Raw genomic sequence first — 20452 nt, forward strand, 5'->3', positions numbered from 1 at the left:
CTCTCCATCCCTGGGGAGGATGCTACATGAATGAAGCTTCACTGCACATGTGTCCCCAGGGGTGTGAGTGTGCATAGGGGAATGCACACAGTGGTCCCAAAATAGTAAGTCCAGAGTGGAGTTTCAGGATAAAGCAGCTTTTCAATTTTTCAGTGAGGATCTCGTTAGGATCCAAGTTAGATTTAATTTACCTTAAATTAACTAGCATTCATGTATTCACCTATTTAAAAATATCTTTTATTGAGTACCTAATATTACCTGTGCCAGGCATTGTATCAGAGGCTACAGTGGAGTTTCAGAGAGGATCCGCTGTTCACGTGGTGTTTTACCGGGCTATACTCATGAACAACAAACAACCACCAGTTTCACCAAGGCATACCCACTGTGTGGTCTGATATCTCAAGTCTGCTCCTTGATGTGGCCTTCCTGCCCCTACCCGACTTGCTTCAGAGGAAACTGCTTTAGAGTAGACTGGGTTGCCCCCATAAGATGGAGCACTCCTTTGGAGCAAGAGCTATGGTTCTGCCATCAGCCCGGGAGCCTCCACCGCCGGGGCTGGTCTCTGCTATGACCGCAGTACAGAGGGAGATGGACGCCTGGCTCTCCCGGACAGCCTGGTCAAGAAAGACTCCTTTTTTCCTAGAGAGAGGTCTCCCTCGGTTCCTGAGCTGAACACATGCTTTCTCAGTGAGCCGGCAGAACAGGACAGAGGGGCGTCTCCCTGGGGCCTCAAGGCTTGCGACGTTTCTTGCTCATGGGGAGAGGAAAAGGAGAGAAAAAAAGAGCGAGCAGGAAGGCGCTCAGTGTCCCACACGGGGGACTCGTAGCCCTGCCCCCAAGAGCGCTGGCTCCGCAGCAGCAGTGCCCTGCAGCTCCGCGTCTGAGCGGCAGCAGCGCGCGGCCAGGTGGAGTGGGTGGTGCAGGGCAGGGGTGGTATATCCTGTCTGACGGAGGGCGGGCCTCGCCACTACCAAAGAGGGACGAACCGGGGTGGAAGCGCCAGGAGCAGCTGCCGGGAGCCCTCACGCGGACCACGCACTCTATGGCCGTAGGGAGCTGCTGAGAGCGAGAAGAGCACGTTACCGCCCGCCCGCTGCACCGCACCTCGCCTCGCCTCTCTGCTCTCCCAGGCCCCGGCCGCGCGCCTCCAGCCTCCCGCCACCATGAACCACTCGCCGCTCAAGACCGCCTTGGCGTACGAATGCTTCCAGGACCAGGACAACTCCACTTTGGCTTTGCCGTCGGACCAAAAGATGAAAACAGGCACGTCTGGCAGGCAGCGCGTGCAGGAGCAGGTGATGATGACCGTGAAGCGGCAGAAGTCCAAGTCTTCCCAGTCGTCCACCCTGAGCCACTCCAATCGAGGTAAAGGCTCGGTCCCCGCGTGGTCCGTGCGCCCCTTTTCAGAGCGCCCTGGCCCAGCGGCGGAGACCAAGGGACGCAAGCATCCCAGGGGGTGCGGGGAGGTGAGGGGCTGCTGGCCCCATGCAGGGTCTACGCGCCGAATGCCAGCAGCCGAGCTCCTAGCCGGTTCCGAGCAGATGGAACAGCCACCCGAGGCTGGCTCGACAGCTCCACGAGCTCGATGGCGCGCTAGTGGGCAAGGATGGGTGGTTCACCCGGACACAGCCGGCAGTATCTCCCAGCGTGCCAGGAGGCTGAGGATCCCCCGCGAGCGGTTCTCCTGTCCCTGAGCCCTGGGTCTGGACGGCTTTCTCTTTCGGGTGCTGCTCTAGGGATCAGCCCTGCATCATGTCTCACCCTGGCTGTCCTGGGGGCCATGGTCCCCGCGCTCGCAATCAGTTGTGGGCCACCCTTCAACCTTCCTGGGCTTGATCTCCTGGCCTTCAGCTGGCAGCCGATGCCCGGCGTTCAGGCCAAGGGGAACCCCAGTCCCCGTGTGCGTGTGTATCCGCGAGCGGCGTGAGGGAGTCGCTGAGACAGGAGTGCAGCTCAGGAGAGTCGCTGCGGGACGGGGAAGTGGCACAGGGAGCAGGGAGGAGGCCCTGGAACTCCAGGGCACTTTATTGGGAGCCTCCTGAAAGAGGCTAGCCTAGTTGGAAGGCCGCCCCAGGGCCAGTGGGTCCCTTGACAACAGGGAAGGGGGTCAGGATGCCTTCTTTCCCGAATAGCCAATGCAGAACTCCTCTTTCCCACTGAATTCTTTCTACCCCACCCAGCTTAGGTAGACAAGTGTCTCATGGGGAGAGTAAGGAATGAGCATGGCAGGTTGGAAATACCCCTAGGCACCAGGGAGACCTCTAGCTGAGCCCTCACGGGAACTTTTCCAAGCTGGATCCCGGGCCTGGCACCCCCTCCTCCAGCTTCTGAGAGGCCAGAGCCCATGACTGGGGAAGCCTGGGAGAAAGGGGCAGCACCCGCGAAACTCAAGGAGGAAGGGGCAGTACCTGACAGGGGAGAGCTTATAGACCAAACAGATGCTTTAATACAAAGGATGCCTGGTAAGAATTACACAGAAGTGAGCAAAGATTCCCCTTGTTTATTTATTTACTTATTTTATTTAGCTAAATTTAGTAAAATACTAATAAAGACTTTGCCCACCACTAACCAGTACAGGTAAACCAAGACTTATTTATTAAGACAGGCCTTAGGAGAGAGTGAGGGGCAGGGGGTCATAAGGTGGAAGGAGACAAAAGAAACCAGCCTTGGCCATTCTCCCACCACACACACACACACACACACACACACACACACACACACACACACACACCCCTACCTCACACTTTCTACCTCTGGCTTCTGTCCCCCCACCCACTCCCTAGCCCCCATTCCTGAGTGGCCCCATGTAGAGCCGAAGGAAGGAAAATGGCGGGCAGATGACTTCCTGGGCCCCAGACCTAAAGGCCTTTGCTGCTCTGTGCTCTTTGCCTTTGTCTGAGCCCTGGGCTCCTCTCCTCACATTTCCACTCAAGTTCGTGCCGCCTCCAGAGCACATGCCTCCTTCCCTTTTATTTGGTGCATTGTTAGGTGCCTCCTAGCCTTTTTAGAAGTAGGTTTGGAAGAACAAAGTGCCCCATTTCTGGCTATAGCCCAGGGCACTGCTCAATCTACTCTCCTCTCTGCCCAAGACTTGGCTGTCCCCTTCCCACTTCCACTCCATCCCAGCCTGAGCTCTTGGCTCACAACTCCAGAAAACTCAAATGGCCCTGGGTGCCCCAAGGACCCCTTATTCCTCCCACCTATCAGGATATCGGCTGAGTGTCTGTCAGCCTGAAGTGTACTTTCTGGGCTTGGTCTTTGTGGGGAACCTCTATCTGATAAGGTCTCCTTTGTTCCCTCTTTGTTTTTCCTCCCAAGGTCCTTCAGGGGGCTTCATTGAGGGGAGGGTTGATGCTGATGGCTACCTCTCCAGAAACTCCAAGGTCTGGCCCTGTGGGCGTGTCCCCTCTACCCTCAGACTCTGCGGAGGTTCCTAAAGGAGGCTGGTTTCCCCAGAGGCATCCTTGCTGGAAGAGGCGGTTTGGTCACTTGGAGCTGGTGTTTCTGGTTTAGCTGGCTTCGTTTTCATCAGATTTCCTTGTCCTCTCCATCAGAAACGCCCAAGCGTCCCCTATTTGCTCTGCGGCCACCTCTACTCACTCTGCTCCCTCTTTCTCATGCTGGTTTACCTGTCAGGAGCCTGCCTTGGTTCCTGGAATGGAAAGAGCTGGTGGCTGTGGAAGGACCATGCCCAGACATTTTCCCTCGCCCCCTGGACAGATTCAAATTCTCCTTTAGTCTCTTCCAAGAGCAGAGTCAGTTCGCCTAGGGTCTTCCTGAGCCCCTTGAATCCCATCCAAAGTTCCCCGAGTTAAGAAGGGCCAGCCACACCCTACAGGTTGCCTGGAAGAGTAGCCACTGCTCCTTGTACCCCAGGAAGGACAGTCAGGACCAGCCATCCTTGGTCCTGTGATAGAAGTGGCTTCTCAGTTCCTTTCCACTAGGGCTCTTTTCTCTCTTGTCACTGAGGGAGTATTGAGCCACTGAGGGCTGGATGAAGGGCCCCTGGAGCCTGTCACCAAATGCCTGTCGCACTCGTGCCCTCCCTGAAGTGCTTCAGATCAGACAGTCATCTCACCCTGGTCATGAAGGTCCCAGGCAGGAAGAAGGTGGCCTCTGTGGCCTGGAGACCTTGCAGAAGGAGGTTGCCCTTAACCTGCCTACCCATCTTGAACTGCCCCTGTGTTTTGCTCCCCTGTGTTTTCAGGCTGTCCCTGTGTGCCTCAGGGTGTCTGGCATCCTTTTCTTCCCAGACTGTGTGGGAGGCAAGGGGAAACTGAGGGGGATGTCACCACCCAGCAAAAGATGTTTGCTAGGGAAACGACCTCCCTGAGGATGGAGAAGGAAACACTTACCCACCTTCCAGATCTTTATAACTTCACTTGGAATCTCTTCCTAGAGCTGAACCTGAATCTCATTTGCCCTAACCCAAGTGCTCCCCCACCACTGCGAACACAGATCATACCCAGTTCAGTGAAAGGAACTTCCTTTCACCTGTCATGTCTCCTTCCAGGGAAGTCCTAGCAATACCAGCACCATTGCCTGCTTTGTCTCACTGCCTGCTTAGCCATCCATGATTTTTTATTTCAGCCTTTGGCCTGAAATTCTCTTTCTCCCTTCTTCACGGAAGTACTGTTTCCCATCTAAAATTGCTAAGCCTCTATTTCTCTCTGATCAGAGATAGGGGCCGGAGGTGATGTTGGGCCAGGGGAGGTGTCTGCTCCCTTTCTGTGGTTCCTGTGTCTATTCAGCCCTCGTCAGGGGAGAGGGGGGCACGCTTGCACCAACTCCGTAGCCTGCACAGTGAAGGAGCTTGCCTCAGGAGCCCCCACTTTGATGGCTTTTTGTATTTGTGTTTGACCGTGTCTCAGCATGAGCCTCTGCCTGAGTGAATGTTCTGCTCATTAGAGTCTCTTGAAAGTTTCTTTTCCTGACCATAGACATCACTTCTGGGGTTGTTTTCTTGGGACCGAAGCTGAGATTGCAGATGGTAATGGCTATGTGTGCTTTAGCTTGTTCCATTGGCGAAACATACTAATTAAACTTCAAATGAACCAATTCTTGTTTCTTTACAATGCACCTTGGCTTGAAGTTGGAGTTTTAGCCAGAATTTCCGTTGGCCTGTTACAACACATGCAAAAATGCTGGGTATTCTAGGGTGTTTCGCAGCAAATGCTGTTTCTCTGGATCCAGCTCCTTGGCAGAGATTTTTTAAAAGTACAAATTCCTCCCCCCACCCCATATCATTGTAAGTATCAATGTGCCAATTGTTCTAGGTTTAGAAATCTGAGAATCGCTTCTGCGATGGGGTGTGACCCTTAGAAGATGTGTAATGTTTGAACAAAATAAAATGGAGGAATGTTAGATATCTTCATGTGAAGTCCATTCTAGGCATACGCTGGACAGGTGCACACACATGTGTACACACGTACATCACACATGCATATACGCGTGTATACACAATACACCCCACACATGAATCCACACACCCACACATGCACACACGTACTCACACGTAACATGCACACACATACGTTACGTGTGTGTGTACACATGTGTCCTTGCAGCTGTGCTGTGTCAGGAGCCCAGCCTGGCATCTACCACTGCCTGGTGTGCGATCTTGGACAAGTCGCTGCCTCTCTTTGGATCTCTGCAGCTGTCAGAGGTTGGATTAGATCATCTCCAAAGTGCTTTGCAATGGTAACAGTCTTTGGAAATAGATTTTATAACTCTCTAGCTCTGCAAACCATTTGCCCAGACCGCCAGCAGCTGTACTGCCAAAAAGCTCTTCCCCTCAAGGCATGCCACTCATCGTGTCTCTCTTGTAAACATCCTAACATATTAAAAAGTCTTCTCATCCACTCTTCTCAAACTTGGCTACATATTGGAATCACCTGGAAGTTTAAAACAACGCGAATGCCTGAGTCCCACCCCCAGAGATTCTGACTTAGTGAGTATAAAGATGACACGGGCATCAGGGCTTCAAAACCTCCCAGGTGATTCTGATGTGTAGCCAAGTTGGAGAACCACTGTTCCAGTCCCTGTCCTTCACTCACATAGATCCAGCATGGGCGATCACCCCTATACAGTGACATACACCTATGTCTGTCTCTCATACACGCACATACACACACACACACACACACACGCACGCACGCACACCTAATGTAGTAGTTGCTGGCAAGAGCCTTTTACTCTGAACCCCATCTGAACCCATCGACCCTTGCCCACTCTAACCCACCACTTGGCCCCCTTGCACCCGTCCTGTCCCCACAGGATGTTCCCACGTTCTGCCCAGTCCTCAGGCTTGGTGGTGGCCATGAACAGATCTGCCGAAAGAGCAGCAGGATTGTGGCAGAGCCAGGTCTGAATGCGCCCCAGCAGAGCCTGAGGGAGTCACATGGGCTGCAGAGGGAGAAGACAGAACACAGGCCACAGCAACCCAGTTTGTTTCAGCATTTCTGTTCAGTATGTACACCCAGGAAAAGGTCAAGAGCCACACAAAAGTGCCCGGTGAGGCTGTGCTGAACTCCTTGCCCTCCCCATCTCCTAGAAGCTGCCGAGTTGGGGGAGGCCTGGTCATGGTGCTCCCAGCAGCCCAGCAGAGAGGGCAGGAGGCTGGCTGGCCAGTCCTCCCTCCAGGAGCTAGAACCATCCTGCAGACACAGTCCACTCCTGCCCACTCCGAAACACCTCTGAGGATATTGTCTCAGCAGTAGCTTCCTGGCAGTTCTTGTTATCTCATTTAAATTCCTGCTGCTGTGGGCCTAGCTTTTCTGGGCACCACAGGTGAAAGAGATTTCAGAGGCTGAAGTAAAGGCATTTTCAAGACTAAAAGAAAATGAGCTTCCTTTCTCAAGCTTTTCGTGCTGAAGGACAGGTGGGCTTTATTCAAATGTAAAATATGCTAGAAGAAGCATCAGCCTTAAGGGAGACAGAGTCAGCAAGGATCTGTTCCGAGCAGCTTGCCCTGTGACAAAGAAGAAGGATTTGAGGAGAAAGAGAATGGAGAAAGTGGGTTTCCTGATGACCTCTGTTTGCAGGGCAGCCTCTTGGTCAGGAAGGCTGATGTTCTGGGATTAGGGGTGTGGAGTGTGGATCTACCAAAGGTGAAGATTCCTTGCTTCAGGGAGCTCCCAGCTTGGCTGGGGAGACCCAGGCCCTACCTTCTGGGAGGAGTGCACACACACACACACACACGCACACACACAGTGTACAGAAGCTACACTCCAAGGAACCCACAAGCCAGTGCAGAGTCAGCCACTGGATTGAGCGCTGACGTGGTTATCCTGGCAGGTTTGGAGTGCTCAGAGCTGGGTGGGGTCATCTTTAGGGGAAGGTGATTTTTGTGCAAGGTTTTGAATGCAGGGGGAGGGTTGGAGAAGAAGAGAAAGAATGTTTCAGGTGCAGTAAGTGTGACCTATTTGAAAGCTTGGAGGTGGAAGAGGATGAGTCATCCCTGCAAAGGCATGCCTGTCCCTACTGGAGAGAGATTTCCACTCATCCTAAAGAGCGAGCCGCCTCCATTTTCAAAGGTTTTGTAGGTGAGAGAGCTTGAGTTGCACCAATGACACAAGAGAGAATCAGCCCGTCGTTGTCTAAGGCACCAAAGGGAAGCAGTGTGCCAGGACATTGGTGACCCGAGCGGTAGATTTTCTGAGATGGTTTTACACCCTAAAACAGGGACGTAAAATCGGACAAGCTACGTGGACAGAGCAGGTTGTGTTGCTTGTATACCTGAGAAAATGGTAGATGCTGAGGCACTTGCTCCTTGACCCTGGGGTTCTGTGGGTGGGCAGATGCTTCCTGAGGATGACACGCAGGTTGGGCACACTGTCAGTGTCACCGAGAAGCCACCACATCCCTGCTCATGGTGCATGCGCCCATCTGGGGAGAAGAGGGGGAAAGCAGATGCTTATCTGGAGGGTAGGAGTGATTCTGTGGGGTGAGCTGGGAACTAGCCCCTCCCCCATTCCCCAGGAACTAAGAGTCCTCCTCAAGGAGGTGGCCTTGGGTATTTGAGAGCTACAGCAGCCCTCCTGTCTTCCTGGTTTACCCCACTCACCAGGAACCTCTTTGAGTGGGAGGAGAGCCTGACCCCATTCTGAGCCTCTAAGCACCAGGCATCAGAGCACATTCACCACAAGGGTTGGGCAAGGGAGAAGAGGTCATTGACACAAAGAGCCAGTTCAGGCCAGTCAGGCCCGGACCCAGCTGTGGCAGTGCCCTGAGCTCAAGGTCCCAAGGAAAGAAGACACATGGTTTGCACTTCAGAGAGCATCCGAAGTACATGGTGGTGGAGACTGGTATGGGTGTGAGATGGAGATGGGAGTAGGTGTCATTCATCAGGAAAGGCTTCCTAGAAGTGCGTTCTAGAGACATTGGGGACCAAGTGGAAGAGTGAGCTAGCACCATTACATTCATTAGAAGCCCATGCTCTTGCTGTTGAACTTGACTTTTAGGGGGCATTGCTTACCAGCCAGACACCCCAGGGTCAAGAGCACAGAAAATCACTTTTGTTGTGGGAACAGCGCTCCTGCAGACAGAGCACACCTGCCCCCAGTACTCCTTGGTTATCTGGCACACTGCGAGCTGTGATTTCAGGTGTGTGACAACTATGGACTCCTCCCCTCTCTCACCACCTCCGCCCCAAATACTGTCACCTTCTGCCAGATTAGCAGTGTAGGCAGGTGTGATGTTACCCTCATTCTCACCAGAGCCAAGCAGACCCCAACTACAGAAAGGTCTTAGGAGACACCTTCAGGAACTGCCTGGAAGGGCCTGCAGGCCTTGGCCCAACCACAAGTGAGTGACAGTCACACCTGCCTTTACCAGCATTCACAATGGACATGGGGACTGGCTTTGGGAACTGTAGGGCATTCTGGCCTCTCACTCCATGTGTCTGTGTGTCCACTGCCACCTCCATGGCAGCGAGGCCTCTACCTTCACACAGAGAGGAGTGTATGAGAGGGAGGCAGGCAGGTGCAGGGTGTGGTGGGAGAAGATGGTTCATCTGATGACCCAGGAGGACAGCAGTGTTATGCTGACAGGTTCTCTCCCAGAAGACGGGCAAGGAGGCCCTAGTGCAAGACCCCTGGGGCTCCTTCTCATAGCAGGAGGCCTCCTCAGTGCTCCATAGAGTTCTGTCTGTCACCACCCCAAATTTTCCATCCAGAAGCAGCTGGCTGACCCACACCTGACCTTTAGTGAGAAATACCTGCTCACAGGGCCGAAGCCAAGTGAACTCTATCGTATCAAACCTTGGAAGAATGATTGAAGCGGGCTGGGTGGAAGGAAGGCAGACAAGACCTGGCAGTTGGCCACCTAGGGTCCTGACTGTGAGTGTGCCTGGCTGCAGCTCCCTTCCCTGGGAGCACCAGTCCTGAGTGACTGAGCCCACGAGATTACCTCCAGCCTCTTCCTGATAAGGACAGTCTTGCCAGAGGAGCAGTTGCTGGGGAAAGGTGGAGGAAGAGCTGTGTGCACTCCACCAGAGCTTGGAGGAAGCCAGAGGTTCAATGCGCCACACGGCAGAGTCCCAGGATGTCACTCAAAGGCGGATGGCCCTTCTGGAGTCAGGGCTGGGCCTGGGGTATAGGGGAGGCCTCTCAGAGGACTCTGAGGCAGGTGGCAAACGAGGCGGTAGTGTGGCCTTTGATGTCTGCCCTTCTTCCTCATAAGCTGAGCTGTATCTCTGGAGAGGAGGAGTTGGCTCCTCCGAATGCAGTCAGCCATGTGTCACTGTCATCACACAACCACAGAACACTGGAACTGTACGGGGCCTATGGGATGTAAGAGGCCAACCCTCTCTTTTGACAAAAGAGGACACTGAGGCTCAGAGAGAGCAGATGACTTGCCCAGCACCAGAACCAGGACCAATATCAATACCGCTAGGCCCCAGGGCAAGCTGTGTCTGCCACAGCTCGAGACCCCTAATGTTCATGATGGAGGGGTCATGGGAATCGGGCAGCACCCTCTGCTGTGGGCTATGGGTGGTTACCTGGCCCTGGACAGGGGAGGTGGCACCAGGTGGGGATCCCTGCCTCATTCCAAAGCTGCCCCGTGGCTATTCCCTCTACTCCCAGCTCAGATATTCCAGCCCTGCTCCCCCAGGCAATGGCTGGGGAACCTAAGTGGGTGTGGCAGATGGGGAGTAGCTAACTTGGCCAGGTGAGATCACTGCCCAACTCTGTTACCCCTAGACAGGGTTTCTGATGGGGGAATCTGACCATCGCTTTAGAGAAAAGGAGTGCATATCCCTCTTAGGAGGCTCTCACTGGATCCCACTCGCCTTCATCCCCCAAGGCCATCACTTAACAAGAGTGTGGGGCAGGCCACGGAGCCATGGCTTACTCCTCGTAGAGCTCCCAGTATAGTTGAGGGAATGAGACGCAGGGCAGAATGAGACCTGGGCTATCAAGAGCAGGACAGTATGTGTTTAGAGGCAGGAGAGATTGCCTTGTGCAGAGCTGGTCAGAAAGGGCTTCCTGGAGTGGGTGAGGTCTTGAGCTTGGCTTCAAGAGACAAGCAAGATTAGAAGGTAGTGGCCGAGGAGGGAAGCCAGGTTCAGCATGGAGGGAGATGTGAGTAAAGTGGTGAGCCTGTCACCATTGGCCATATTTCAAGGACAGCAGGACAGTGAACAGACCAGCTTGTGCAGAGTCGAGGCTGTCCCATAGGGTCTCCCTGCTGGCCAGTGAAAGGGAGAAGACGGGGTGGCCCCACTAGGAGCCCCAAATTCAGTTCTGTTTTCTGTGATGCAAAGCCACTTTGCCACTAATAACTCTAATGACACTCTGTCCTCCTGCGGAGCCTGTCATTTGTGTGTCTCCAAGCACTCCGAAAACATTAATTAATCCTCACTGGACCTTTGAGGTAGATCGCCGCTCCCCCTTCACCAACCAGAGTATGTTGGAGGTGAAAGAAGGGGAGGAAGTTTGTCTGGTCACTGGTAGGGGCTGGGCTGAGATTTGAATCCAGAGTCCTCCCCCGAATCAGTCTTTAATCAGCTGTTGCTGCTGGACTGGGAATGTTGGGATCCTGCCTGTCTCCCCCGAGTGGGAATCTTATCCTTGTGGAACATGGAGTGATGATTCCCTGGACTGGAATGGCCGTGCTCCAAGGCCCTCCAGACCAAGTCCTGACCTGTAGGTGTTAACCTACCCAAGCAGCAGCAGAGCCACTGGGCTCCCAGGAAGGGGACAGATGAGAGTTTTAGAGCTGTCCTTGCGGGAGTCTGTGGTAGCCCTTCTCTTGGTCTTGGCTGCGGAGGATGTGGAGATAGATGGAGATGACACTCTCCACCTTGTCCTCCAGGAGCTCAGACCTGGTCTCCTCCATGGGCATAGTGGACCTGGATGCAGAAATGATGCCCTGAGGAAGAGGGGTGGATGAAGATCATGGCCATCCCTGTCCTAATCCCCTTCTTTCTCCTCTAGGTTCCATGTATGATGGCTTGGCTGACAATTACAACTATGGGACCACCAGCAGGAGCAGCTACTACTCCAAGTTCCAGGCAGGGAATGGCTCATGGGGATATCCGGTAAGGAACTGCTTCCATCCTAAAAGACCTGGAGTACTTGTAGGGACGGTTTGGGATTTATAGTGGAGAAAACCTGCACCAGTTGCTAAAAAGAGTGATGTAGGCTTTGGTCCGTGAATTGAGGCTCATAACTCTGACTAGGTCTGTTGACTTGGCCATTGTTTCATAGGTGGTTCTCGTGTGGGCTGACTGGACATTTTTGAATGTCTCAAATGAGAACATTTTGGGAAAAGCATTTTAAAAAGACATTTTAAAAAACGTCCATTTCCTAGTAGGTCTGATTTGATCATGGATTTGGGAAATGTTTGCTTGCATTCTTGAGGTCTATTAATGGACCAGTTTAGACGTTTCTAGGAAAATCCTGAAGGGTTATCTCTCTTCATTCTATGCTTATGGTCAAAGATCCAAGAGAACATGTCCACTGCATTGACTCCTGCATATGACGCTGCATGCTAGAGTGGAGCCTGCCTGACAACCCAGACACATTTGGGTTCAGATTTTAACTCTGCTACTCACTGAGCATGTGGCTTTGGGCAAGTTACTTCAAACTTTGGGGCTCAGCTTCTTCACATGGAAAGTGGATATAACAAAGTACTTCGAGCGGTTATTTTCAGGATTAAATGAACTAATATACATGAAAAAAGATTATAATAATTCTTAAGATTATTTGTTAAATTAACATGGATAGAGGTTATTTTAGATCCTGTAATCCTGACTCTGTCTGCTTTCTAAGTGATCTCAATCCACTATACTTCATCTATCCATTCACTGAACAAATATTTATTAAGACCTAATTCTGTGACAAGCACTGTAGTAGATGCTCAGGATACAACCATACCAGCCAGTGTAGGAATTTTCTGCTGCTCTAAAATCAGGGGTATTGGGCTAGATGGCACCCAAGGTTTCTCCTAGCCTCCAAATTCTATGACTCATTTACTTTCGCTAATGCAACATTAGCCTGCATTATTCTTGGGAATTCTTTTGTAAGGCCCTCAAGACATTGTCAGATGGGGAATAAAGGCTGTTTTTCTGTGGGAATCTGGGGCTCTGTCTTGGTGGGGCCTTAGGATTCAGCAGCATTTGCTTTAAGACACAGACATCTCACAGATATCACTCCTGATTGATTGTCAAAGGTCCTGGGTCCTAGGGAGAGGAGAAGGTGGGGAGTTTATGAGTTTGGTGTTCTTTTGTCATGTGCTTGATTCTTCCATTCCTGAGTTCTTTTTGGGGCTAATCTTGGAGGCTATGTCTTTCTTACATATTACAGCTTGAGGATGAAAGGGGACAATTAACTAGGTGCGCTGCGAATTTACTTCCCTCACTTTTTTCCTGATTCTTGATGGCAAATGACACTCTTAGTGCAAAACAAACCCAGCAGACTGAACCCAGTAAGCTGACAGATCAAGCATAGATGTGAATAAAAAGGCTTTGACACAAAGGGTGATGACCAAATTGAGAAAATGGCTTAGGAATGCAGCATAAAGGGATTAGATTAAACCCAAGGAAGGCAGATCACTGCACCAGCAGCCAGAATGGATGATTATGCTGACAGTACAGATGGTACATGTCTTTACTTAAATGACGTTACCCAATCAGAGCTTAGGAGGCTTAGGTTCTAGTCCTACTTCTGCCTCTCTCTGGCTCTATGACTTTAGATAGTTTAATTTTTCTGGACCTCAGTTTTCTCATCCATAAAAAGGGAAGGATGATACTCATGTGTCTACTTCACTCACGGGTTGATATCAGATGACATTAACTGTGAAGTATTATCAAATGGGTAATGTAACCATGGAAATGTGTAATCCGGGAAGGTATTTCTAAAAAAAAAAAAAAGAAAGAAAGAAAGAAAGAAAATCTTCATTTGGCCCATGTTGAACATTTCACTTCTGGTTAATTAACTCAGTCCTCAGTCATCTCACTAGCTTTTAATGCTCCCAAACTGTCCCCACCCCACCCTGTGCCCATTTTCTGACAACCAGTGAAAATCTCTTTCCTTTTCCGCACCCTAAGACCCAACCCTTCTTGCTCCTTTGCTGGCAGGACTGCAGACATGACTCATGGCAGGGTAGCTGCTGAGGCACGTCCCATCTCCTCTCAGTTCGGGAGAGGCTATGGGAAGAGGGAAGAGCTGAGCACACATGAAGATTTGGCAGAGGGAGGAGGCCAAGTAGGGAGGAAGTGGAATAATTGATACTGGAGCCAGACATATAATCAGATGAAACCTGGGCAAAACCAAACGGGGTCCAGACATAGGGAGAAGGAGAGCAGGAGAAAAGGCAATAGAGATCTGCGGCATGAGATAATCCTATGTCTGTGGGATTTTCCCATGGATGGTACAACTGGCACAGGATGATGTTATTCCTCCCCTCTGGTGAAACCAATATGGTGGCAGAAGGCATGGAGGGTGGGGAGGAGGGTGTAGTTTGTCTGTACAAGCATCATCAGCATATTTTCAGGACCTTCTGAGAGCTGATGAAGGATCATTTGCTGCAGATACTTTATATTCACTTGGTCAGCCAACTTGTATTGAGCAATTGCTGAGGCACAGCAGTGAGTGAGGCACGCTACAGAAACACAGTTGAAAAGCATCTGACTTTGCCCTCAATGAACTTGCAGTCAAGTTAGAAGCACAGAGGTCAACAGACAAATAGGATAAAGGCATTAGTTTCTGTACTGGAGCATGACACCAATACTGCCATTGCTCAGAATGTTTCTAGAACCCCTAAAATTTCAGAACTGTCTTCAGCATCATTTCAGGAGCCAGATAAGAAAACCAGTCTCATTTATTTATTGTCATGACCTGGGTTTGACCAGAAACAATACTACTCACTTGGAGCACCTCACTCCTCAGATCTGACTCTAGTTCTAAATATCAAACCATCCTCAAATAGCAAAGCTTTGTCACCTCCTGTACATATCTCATTTAAATACGTAAAGGATCTGTAGGCAATTCCAAAAAGAAGGCTCTAAAAATGTTTAAAAAGCAATGGTCCTACCTTATAGTTTTACCTCATAGTCTGTATCAATAATAGCCTTGTAATTAAAAAATAATAATCATACTATTTTTAATTTATGATTATTCACTTCACAAATGGAATGTAGAGAGGCTTTCTTATAATAAAATAAAACTTGGAACAAAGATAGTGTGACACACAAAAAGCATCTAGGGGCTTAAGGAAAATAAAAGACTGCTCAAAAGAAAGTCATTGGCCCAGTCCATGTCCTGCTCTCTGCTGGCCACGCCAGCCTCCTCCTCCTTCAGGCAGAAGGATCTGCTGAAGGACAACGTTGGAACCTCAGAGTCCCACAGACCTCAGGGAGAGGAAACAGATGGTGAGATGGAGCAAAAGATGGGGCAGGTTTTAGCCTTGCTGCCTGATTTCTCAGCTGCATACTCAGTTATGCTGTTCTGATTCTCAGCACCAGACCTGTGAAATATTAGAGCCCAACACTGTTTGCATTTTTCAGTTGAGGAAATGCAGTCCCAGAGACGAGAAATTACTCCTTGAAGGCAACACAGCTGGTTACTGGTACAGCAGACTAGATCTCTGACCTCCTAACTCCTAACCTAGTGGAGTTCGTTTTCATTACCCCAGACATTTGCACTTCTTATGACTGCCATTTTGCGGGTTTCCACAATCTCAATATTTGAACATTACAACTAAACACTAAATACTAAAATTTAGGGATCTGCAAGACACTCATGAGTCTGAGTCCCTTCATTTCCTCCCTTCCCATCCCCTCCAGCCAGGCCTACTCTCCCCATGGGGAGTCAGCCTAGCTCAAAAGAGGCAGGAGAGAGGCTCTGTTTTTCCCTTCCTAGACTTAAGCTGGGTTCACTTGGCTATAAGCATTAATGGGTTTCCGGGCCGGGTTACCAGATAAAATACAACCAAATACAATAATTGGGACATGCCTTAACTTAGAAATTATTTGTTGTTTATGTAAAATTCAAATATAACTACGTGCCCTGTCTATCTATTTGTTAAATCTGGCAACCCTCCATCACGATGTCTCCCCACTCATTCCTGTAATAGAAACAACACTCCTTTATGTGCTCCTCTCCTAGGCTGGGGACCCAGCAGCAGCAAAATTACTTTAGGCTGCAGCATTTCTGGTGGGAAAAGGAGGATTTTTGTCCCATCTTAGTTGTCCTTGTAATATGTCCCTTGAATATCTTCCTCTGGGTCAGCAAAGACCAGGATGCAGGGAATAGAGAGCTGGAGCCATGGAAAGGCACAGCCCTTCTACTCCAAAGCTGAAAATAGACCTTGATCACATGGGTTTGTCCTCAATGAAGCTGAGGAGTGTGGACAATTTTGATTTCCAGGGAATGGTTCTGGATTAAGATGACAATCCTTTTGTCTATCATCTTCAGCTCCAAAGGGTTTACTTATTTTCAAATCAAGAAGTGCGCCCTGAGCATTCAGTTCTTCTGGGAGTCCTACCAAGTAAAAAGTTCTTAGGTAGTGGATTGCACTGTACCACCCTGCTCAGGATCTAATCAGTAGAGAGGAAAACCATTCAGGCATCACCAGCGGGAGGTCTGGAACAGGGTGATCACGGTGACTGCCACATTGAATCACTCAGTTAAATCCAGCCTGGCATGCCTGAAAGTGAGAATTCCCAGAATATAACAAGGGAGAATTCTGCCTTTGTCTTGGCATTGTCCTATTCATTGACCCCATTTCTCCACTTTAACCCAGGACTTACTAGCAAATCTTTCTCCCAGCTTCTTCTCAGTTGTACTTGCCTAACTGATATGTCTGTGTTTGACGATCCCATTGTGACAGAATCTTGTGGACAATGTACTAGGGACCCTTACCCTAAGGAGAACTGATCTTGGCCACCCTAGACCTGAAGAAATGTGGATGAAGCCTCTGTTACAGATGGGAGGACTGGGGTTGCATCACACTCCAGTAGGGGATGGGGAAGCCAAGCACAGTGCTCCCCAGGTTGGTGGTTCACCCTCAGTCACAGCCATGCTAATCCAGTGTCCACAAGGGCAGAGCCATGGGCCAGGTACTGCAGAGGGGCTGCCAGGGAGAAACACGGCAGGACTCCTACCCTAGCAGCAGCAGAAACAGACTGTCCTTACCAATCCACAGGCAACAGAGGCCATGCCTAGAGACAGCCTAGTGTGGAGGAGCACCTGACCCTGGACTTTGGCCAGGAACTTCACTAGCTGTGTGACTCTTAGTGAAGTCTGCTCCTTAACTAGCTGTGTGACTCTAGTCAAGTTCTTAATCTAGCTGAACCCCAGCTTGCTTATCTCGGAAATGGGTGAAAATTCCTATCTCAAAGAGCAGTATGAGGTTTAGGGATGTGACGTACCACATCAGCAGTGGGAGGCATGGATTCCAGTCTCAGCTGGGCTGCTACAAACTGAGGGATCTGGAGTGGCCTTCACCTCTCTAGACCTTGGCTTTCTCAACTATGGAGCAAGGCAATTGGACTAAATCATAGCCAAGGACTCACTTAGGGATGCATGTGGCTTGAGAGCTGACTCTGAGTAGCTACCGGGCCCCATAGCTAAAGCCTGTGTGGTGGTCCCTCCAGGGTCAGAGGCAGTGTTAATTCCTCCAGCCCAGATTTTTGCTTCAAGCCTACAGATGCATAAAAGCTTCTTAATTTCCTCCTTGCTTTCATCTGAGCATTCCAGGCACCAGGAAAACAGCAGTTAATTAGCCCTTGCAACAGGATGGAGAGATGGTAGGACTTCATTTACTTTAGCTTCACAGACAGGGAAACTGAGGCACAACAAGTAGCTCTGCTGAGTAACTACCCTGACTTAGACCCAACTCCCTCTTTCCAAACCATGTGTCTCAGCTCCAAATGCCACTTTCCAGGTGTGTGAGCTGGGTTCCCTCGGCAGTGCCTGCCTGGCCTCTCGTCTTTTCTTGAAAAGTCCAGGTGAGGGACTGATAGTAGACCACAGCCTCCTACTCCCAGGCAGGTACGGATCCTGCTCCAAGAGGGAGCAATTGATGTGTTTGCCAACTCAGTATCCCCGCTGCCAGCTTGTGACTCACCCCCACCCAGCCCTGGGAGATAGGAGGGTCCTAGAAGGGCCCCAGGCTCTCACCCCAACAAGAAGAGGCAGTGATCCTACTTGCCAAGGGACAGAATGTGCCTCTGAGAGAAAATGGAGGTGAGTGAGCAGGAGCGGGCGGGCCGGCTCTAGGGCCACCTCTCCGTGTGGAAAGAGCACGCCGTGTGCTTTCACAGACACACTGCTGCCACTGGGACACTCCTTGTATTAAACTGAAAGAGAAGCCTATGGCAAACGTTGGTGTCTGGGTACTCCTTGGGAGGGGCCCTCCTTTCCAAGCCACAGTCCATCAGAGTGGCTCTGCTTCCCGTAAGAAGCTTCTGTTGCCTTTAGGGTTGGGCTGAGCTCGGGGAGCTTCCTTTCTGGGCTTGCTCTCCCCTCCATGGCAGGTGAGTTGAGGCTCTGCCTCCTGACTGAGGACTGGGCAAGCCAGCAAGGCTCCTTTAGAGTCCAGAGAGAATGTGGAGAAAAGGAAGAAACACTGGTCTGAGGGCTGGTTCCCCGTGACTGTGTCGGGGACTCCTCTTCTGCTGGACCTCAGGCTTATCATCAGCAAGACTAGATGGTGGCTCAGACCACCTCCTTGAAACTCTGATGTCTGGCTTCTGTGTCGCTCTTTTGGGGAGAGAAGTCAGAGAATGGCCCCATGTCAGCAGCATGGGCTTGCAAAGGGAGGAGGACACGGTTCCAGTGAACAAATTCAAGTGGTGTCCTCCAAGGGCAAGCTCCAGGTGCAGGAAGTCGGGATCGGCTCCTAGAGGAGCTGAGCTTTGAACTGAGTGTGAAAGGAGAGAGGGCTGCCCTTAGCAGACAGGATGGAGGGCAGAGCAGGAATGCCCCTAGGTCTGGGCTGCAGTCTGGGAGTAGCTTGCTGACTGTTCACAAAGAATAGGCATCCCCCCAAGGAGGGCAACTGGTTTCACGTTGCCAGCTCCCAAGGTCTCGTAAGCCTCCCAGGCCTTCATCACAACCTCACAACAATGTTCCTAGGGGCTGAGTGAGCATGCTGGCCCCTCCAGCCTCCTGCCCCAGGGAGGAGCACCTGACCCAGGAGAGGGCAGACTCCCAACAGTCACTGTCCTGACAGTGTGGATCCTTGTAGCGGGATGGAGAGGGCAGGCCAGGGCATTTTGGTCAGGATGTGCAGGGAGACTCGTCACTGCCAAGGGACTCAGTGTGGCAGCTGCTTAGCAAGTGGGGAGCACCAAGCTTTGGCAGCCCAGGATGCGGTCAGCAGTGGGTCCTTCTCAGGATGTCTGCAGGAAGGACCTCCACTCTCCCCAGAGACAACAGAAGCCAGTTCTTCTTCCTTTAGCTTCACTAATCAACAAGTCTTCCTCAATCATTTCCATTCATGTTGTGTAGAGCTCTGAGTTGATGGCTAGGCTGGGAACACTTATGCTTGGATGGGCCTGGGGCTCGATTTCCTCCATTCTGATGAGATATTGTGAGGCAGACAATTCCCTGGCCACAGAGGATGGAATTCTGTCTTCTCCAGAGAAGGAAGCTTCTGGATGAGTTGGCTGTTGCTCTCTCTCCTTCTCCCCTAATATGAAACTTTAAAGAGAAGATTTGAAGAATCAAGGATAATTCTAAACTTTTTAATTTTGCTCCAGCAGAAATTGGTGGAGTTTCATTTTGGGCTTTTTTTTTTTTTTTTTTTTTTTTTTTGGCCCTGACAAAAACTGCTCTACTCAACCAACAAGTCTTTAAAGTCCTTACATTATACTGGAAAACAAATGACAGACAAAACAACAGCGTAAGAAGATATAATTAAAAGCTAAATTTTGCAGCATACACTAACTTAAACCTTTCCAGGCCTCAGTTTCCTCATCTGTCATTGAAGGCGTGGGACCAGGTGACCTCCAAGCCTTGCTTCCCCAGCTTAGGTTCTGAGTCTTGGACATCTGGGGAGGGGGTCTTGGGTTCTGGATGAGCCACAGGTGGTGGCTTTCAAGGCTGTTTCAGCTGTGCTGTGTTCTCAGTCAGCTCTCAAGGGGGAAGTGCTCCAACCCGCAGCACCAGGTTATTTAATAATCCCTTGAATTATTGAAGCATTTTGAACTTGTACAAACTGCTTGTGTTTTCACCTCCTGACTTGTCCTTCAGTCTTTGTGAGCTCAGTAGGTGGACCAGGCTTTGTTATTCTCATTTTCTTTGCAGGGAAATCAAACCACAGAAAAGTGCGGGGGCTTGCCCGTGACCTCACAGATAAATCTGGCAGAACTGAGTCTGGACCCCAGTGGACTTTGAGGGGGGTATGAAGAGCAAGAGGAGGGAGGGACCTAGAAGGGCAGGGGGAGAAGTGGGCCAAGCCCCTCCTGCTGGCCAAGTTTCGAAGCCAGCAAGCAGGGCATGGGATTAAGTCATCAAAATACAGTCCTGGGGGGATCTTCTGGTGCCTTTTTTCTGGTTCGAGAGTTTTCTTTTTGTCACTAGGCTCAGCGAGACAAATGCAGCAGAATTTCCCAAGCGGGTGGAAGAGCCGTCCCTACCCTTTGCAAGGGTGAGGCTCTGCTTTCTCCCCCAGGGCCCTGGCATGTCTCCACGGAGGCCTGCCTGCCCCAGGAGAGCAAACTCAGCTGAAAACAAAATCAGCTCAGGCACGGGGAGGGGACAGGGGATCTGTAGAGACACAGGTGGGGAGAAAAGCAGCTCTAGACCCGGAGCCCCTCCCCTCCCGCCCCCACAGGGCGCCCAAGGGCGAGGCCTGGAAGGGGATGAAGACAGGCTGGGAAGGAGGCTGCTTGTGACTTCAGCAAGGGATGAATCGCAGACTGCCGAACTGCCTTCCTTCAGAAGAAGCCTTACAGGGCATGCTGTAGTTGGGAAAACCGAGGTTCAGAGAGGTGAGACGA

General features: G+C 50.9%; 1 protein-coding gene across 2 annotated transcripts in view; it reads left to right on the plus strand.

The window, feature by feature from the left end:
• The first annotated feature begins 755 nt into the window (after positions 1-755).
• PKP1 (plakophilin 1) overlaps positions 756-20452 on the plus strand; it is a 49474-nt gene continuing 29777 nt past the window's right edge. For both annotated transcript variants that reach the window (XM_078002648.1, XM_015120414.3), the window contains exons 1-2: positions 756-1365; positions 11439-11542. In XM_078002648.1, the coding sequence (XP_077858774.1) occupies positions 1164-1365; positions 11439-11542 (306 nt within the window). In that variant the 5' untranslated portion in view covers positions 756-1163. The remainder of the gene's footprint in view (positions 1366-11438; positions 11543-20452) is intronic.

Source organism: Macaca mulatta, chromosome 1 (assembly GCF_049350105.2).
Source record: "Macaca mulatta isolate MMU2019108-1 chromosome 1, T2T-MMU8v2.0, whole genome shotgun sequence".
Classification (NCBI taxonomy): Eukaryota; Metazoa; Chordata; class Mammalia; order Primates; family Cercopithecidae; genus Macaca; species Macaca mulatta.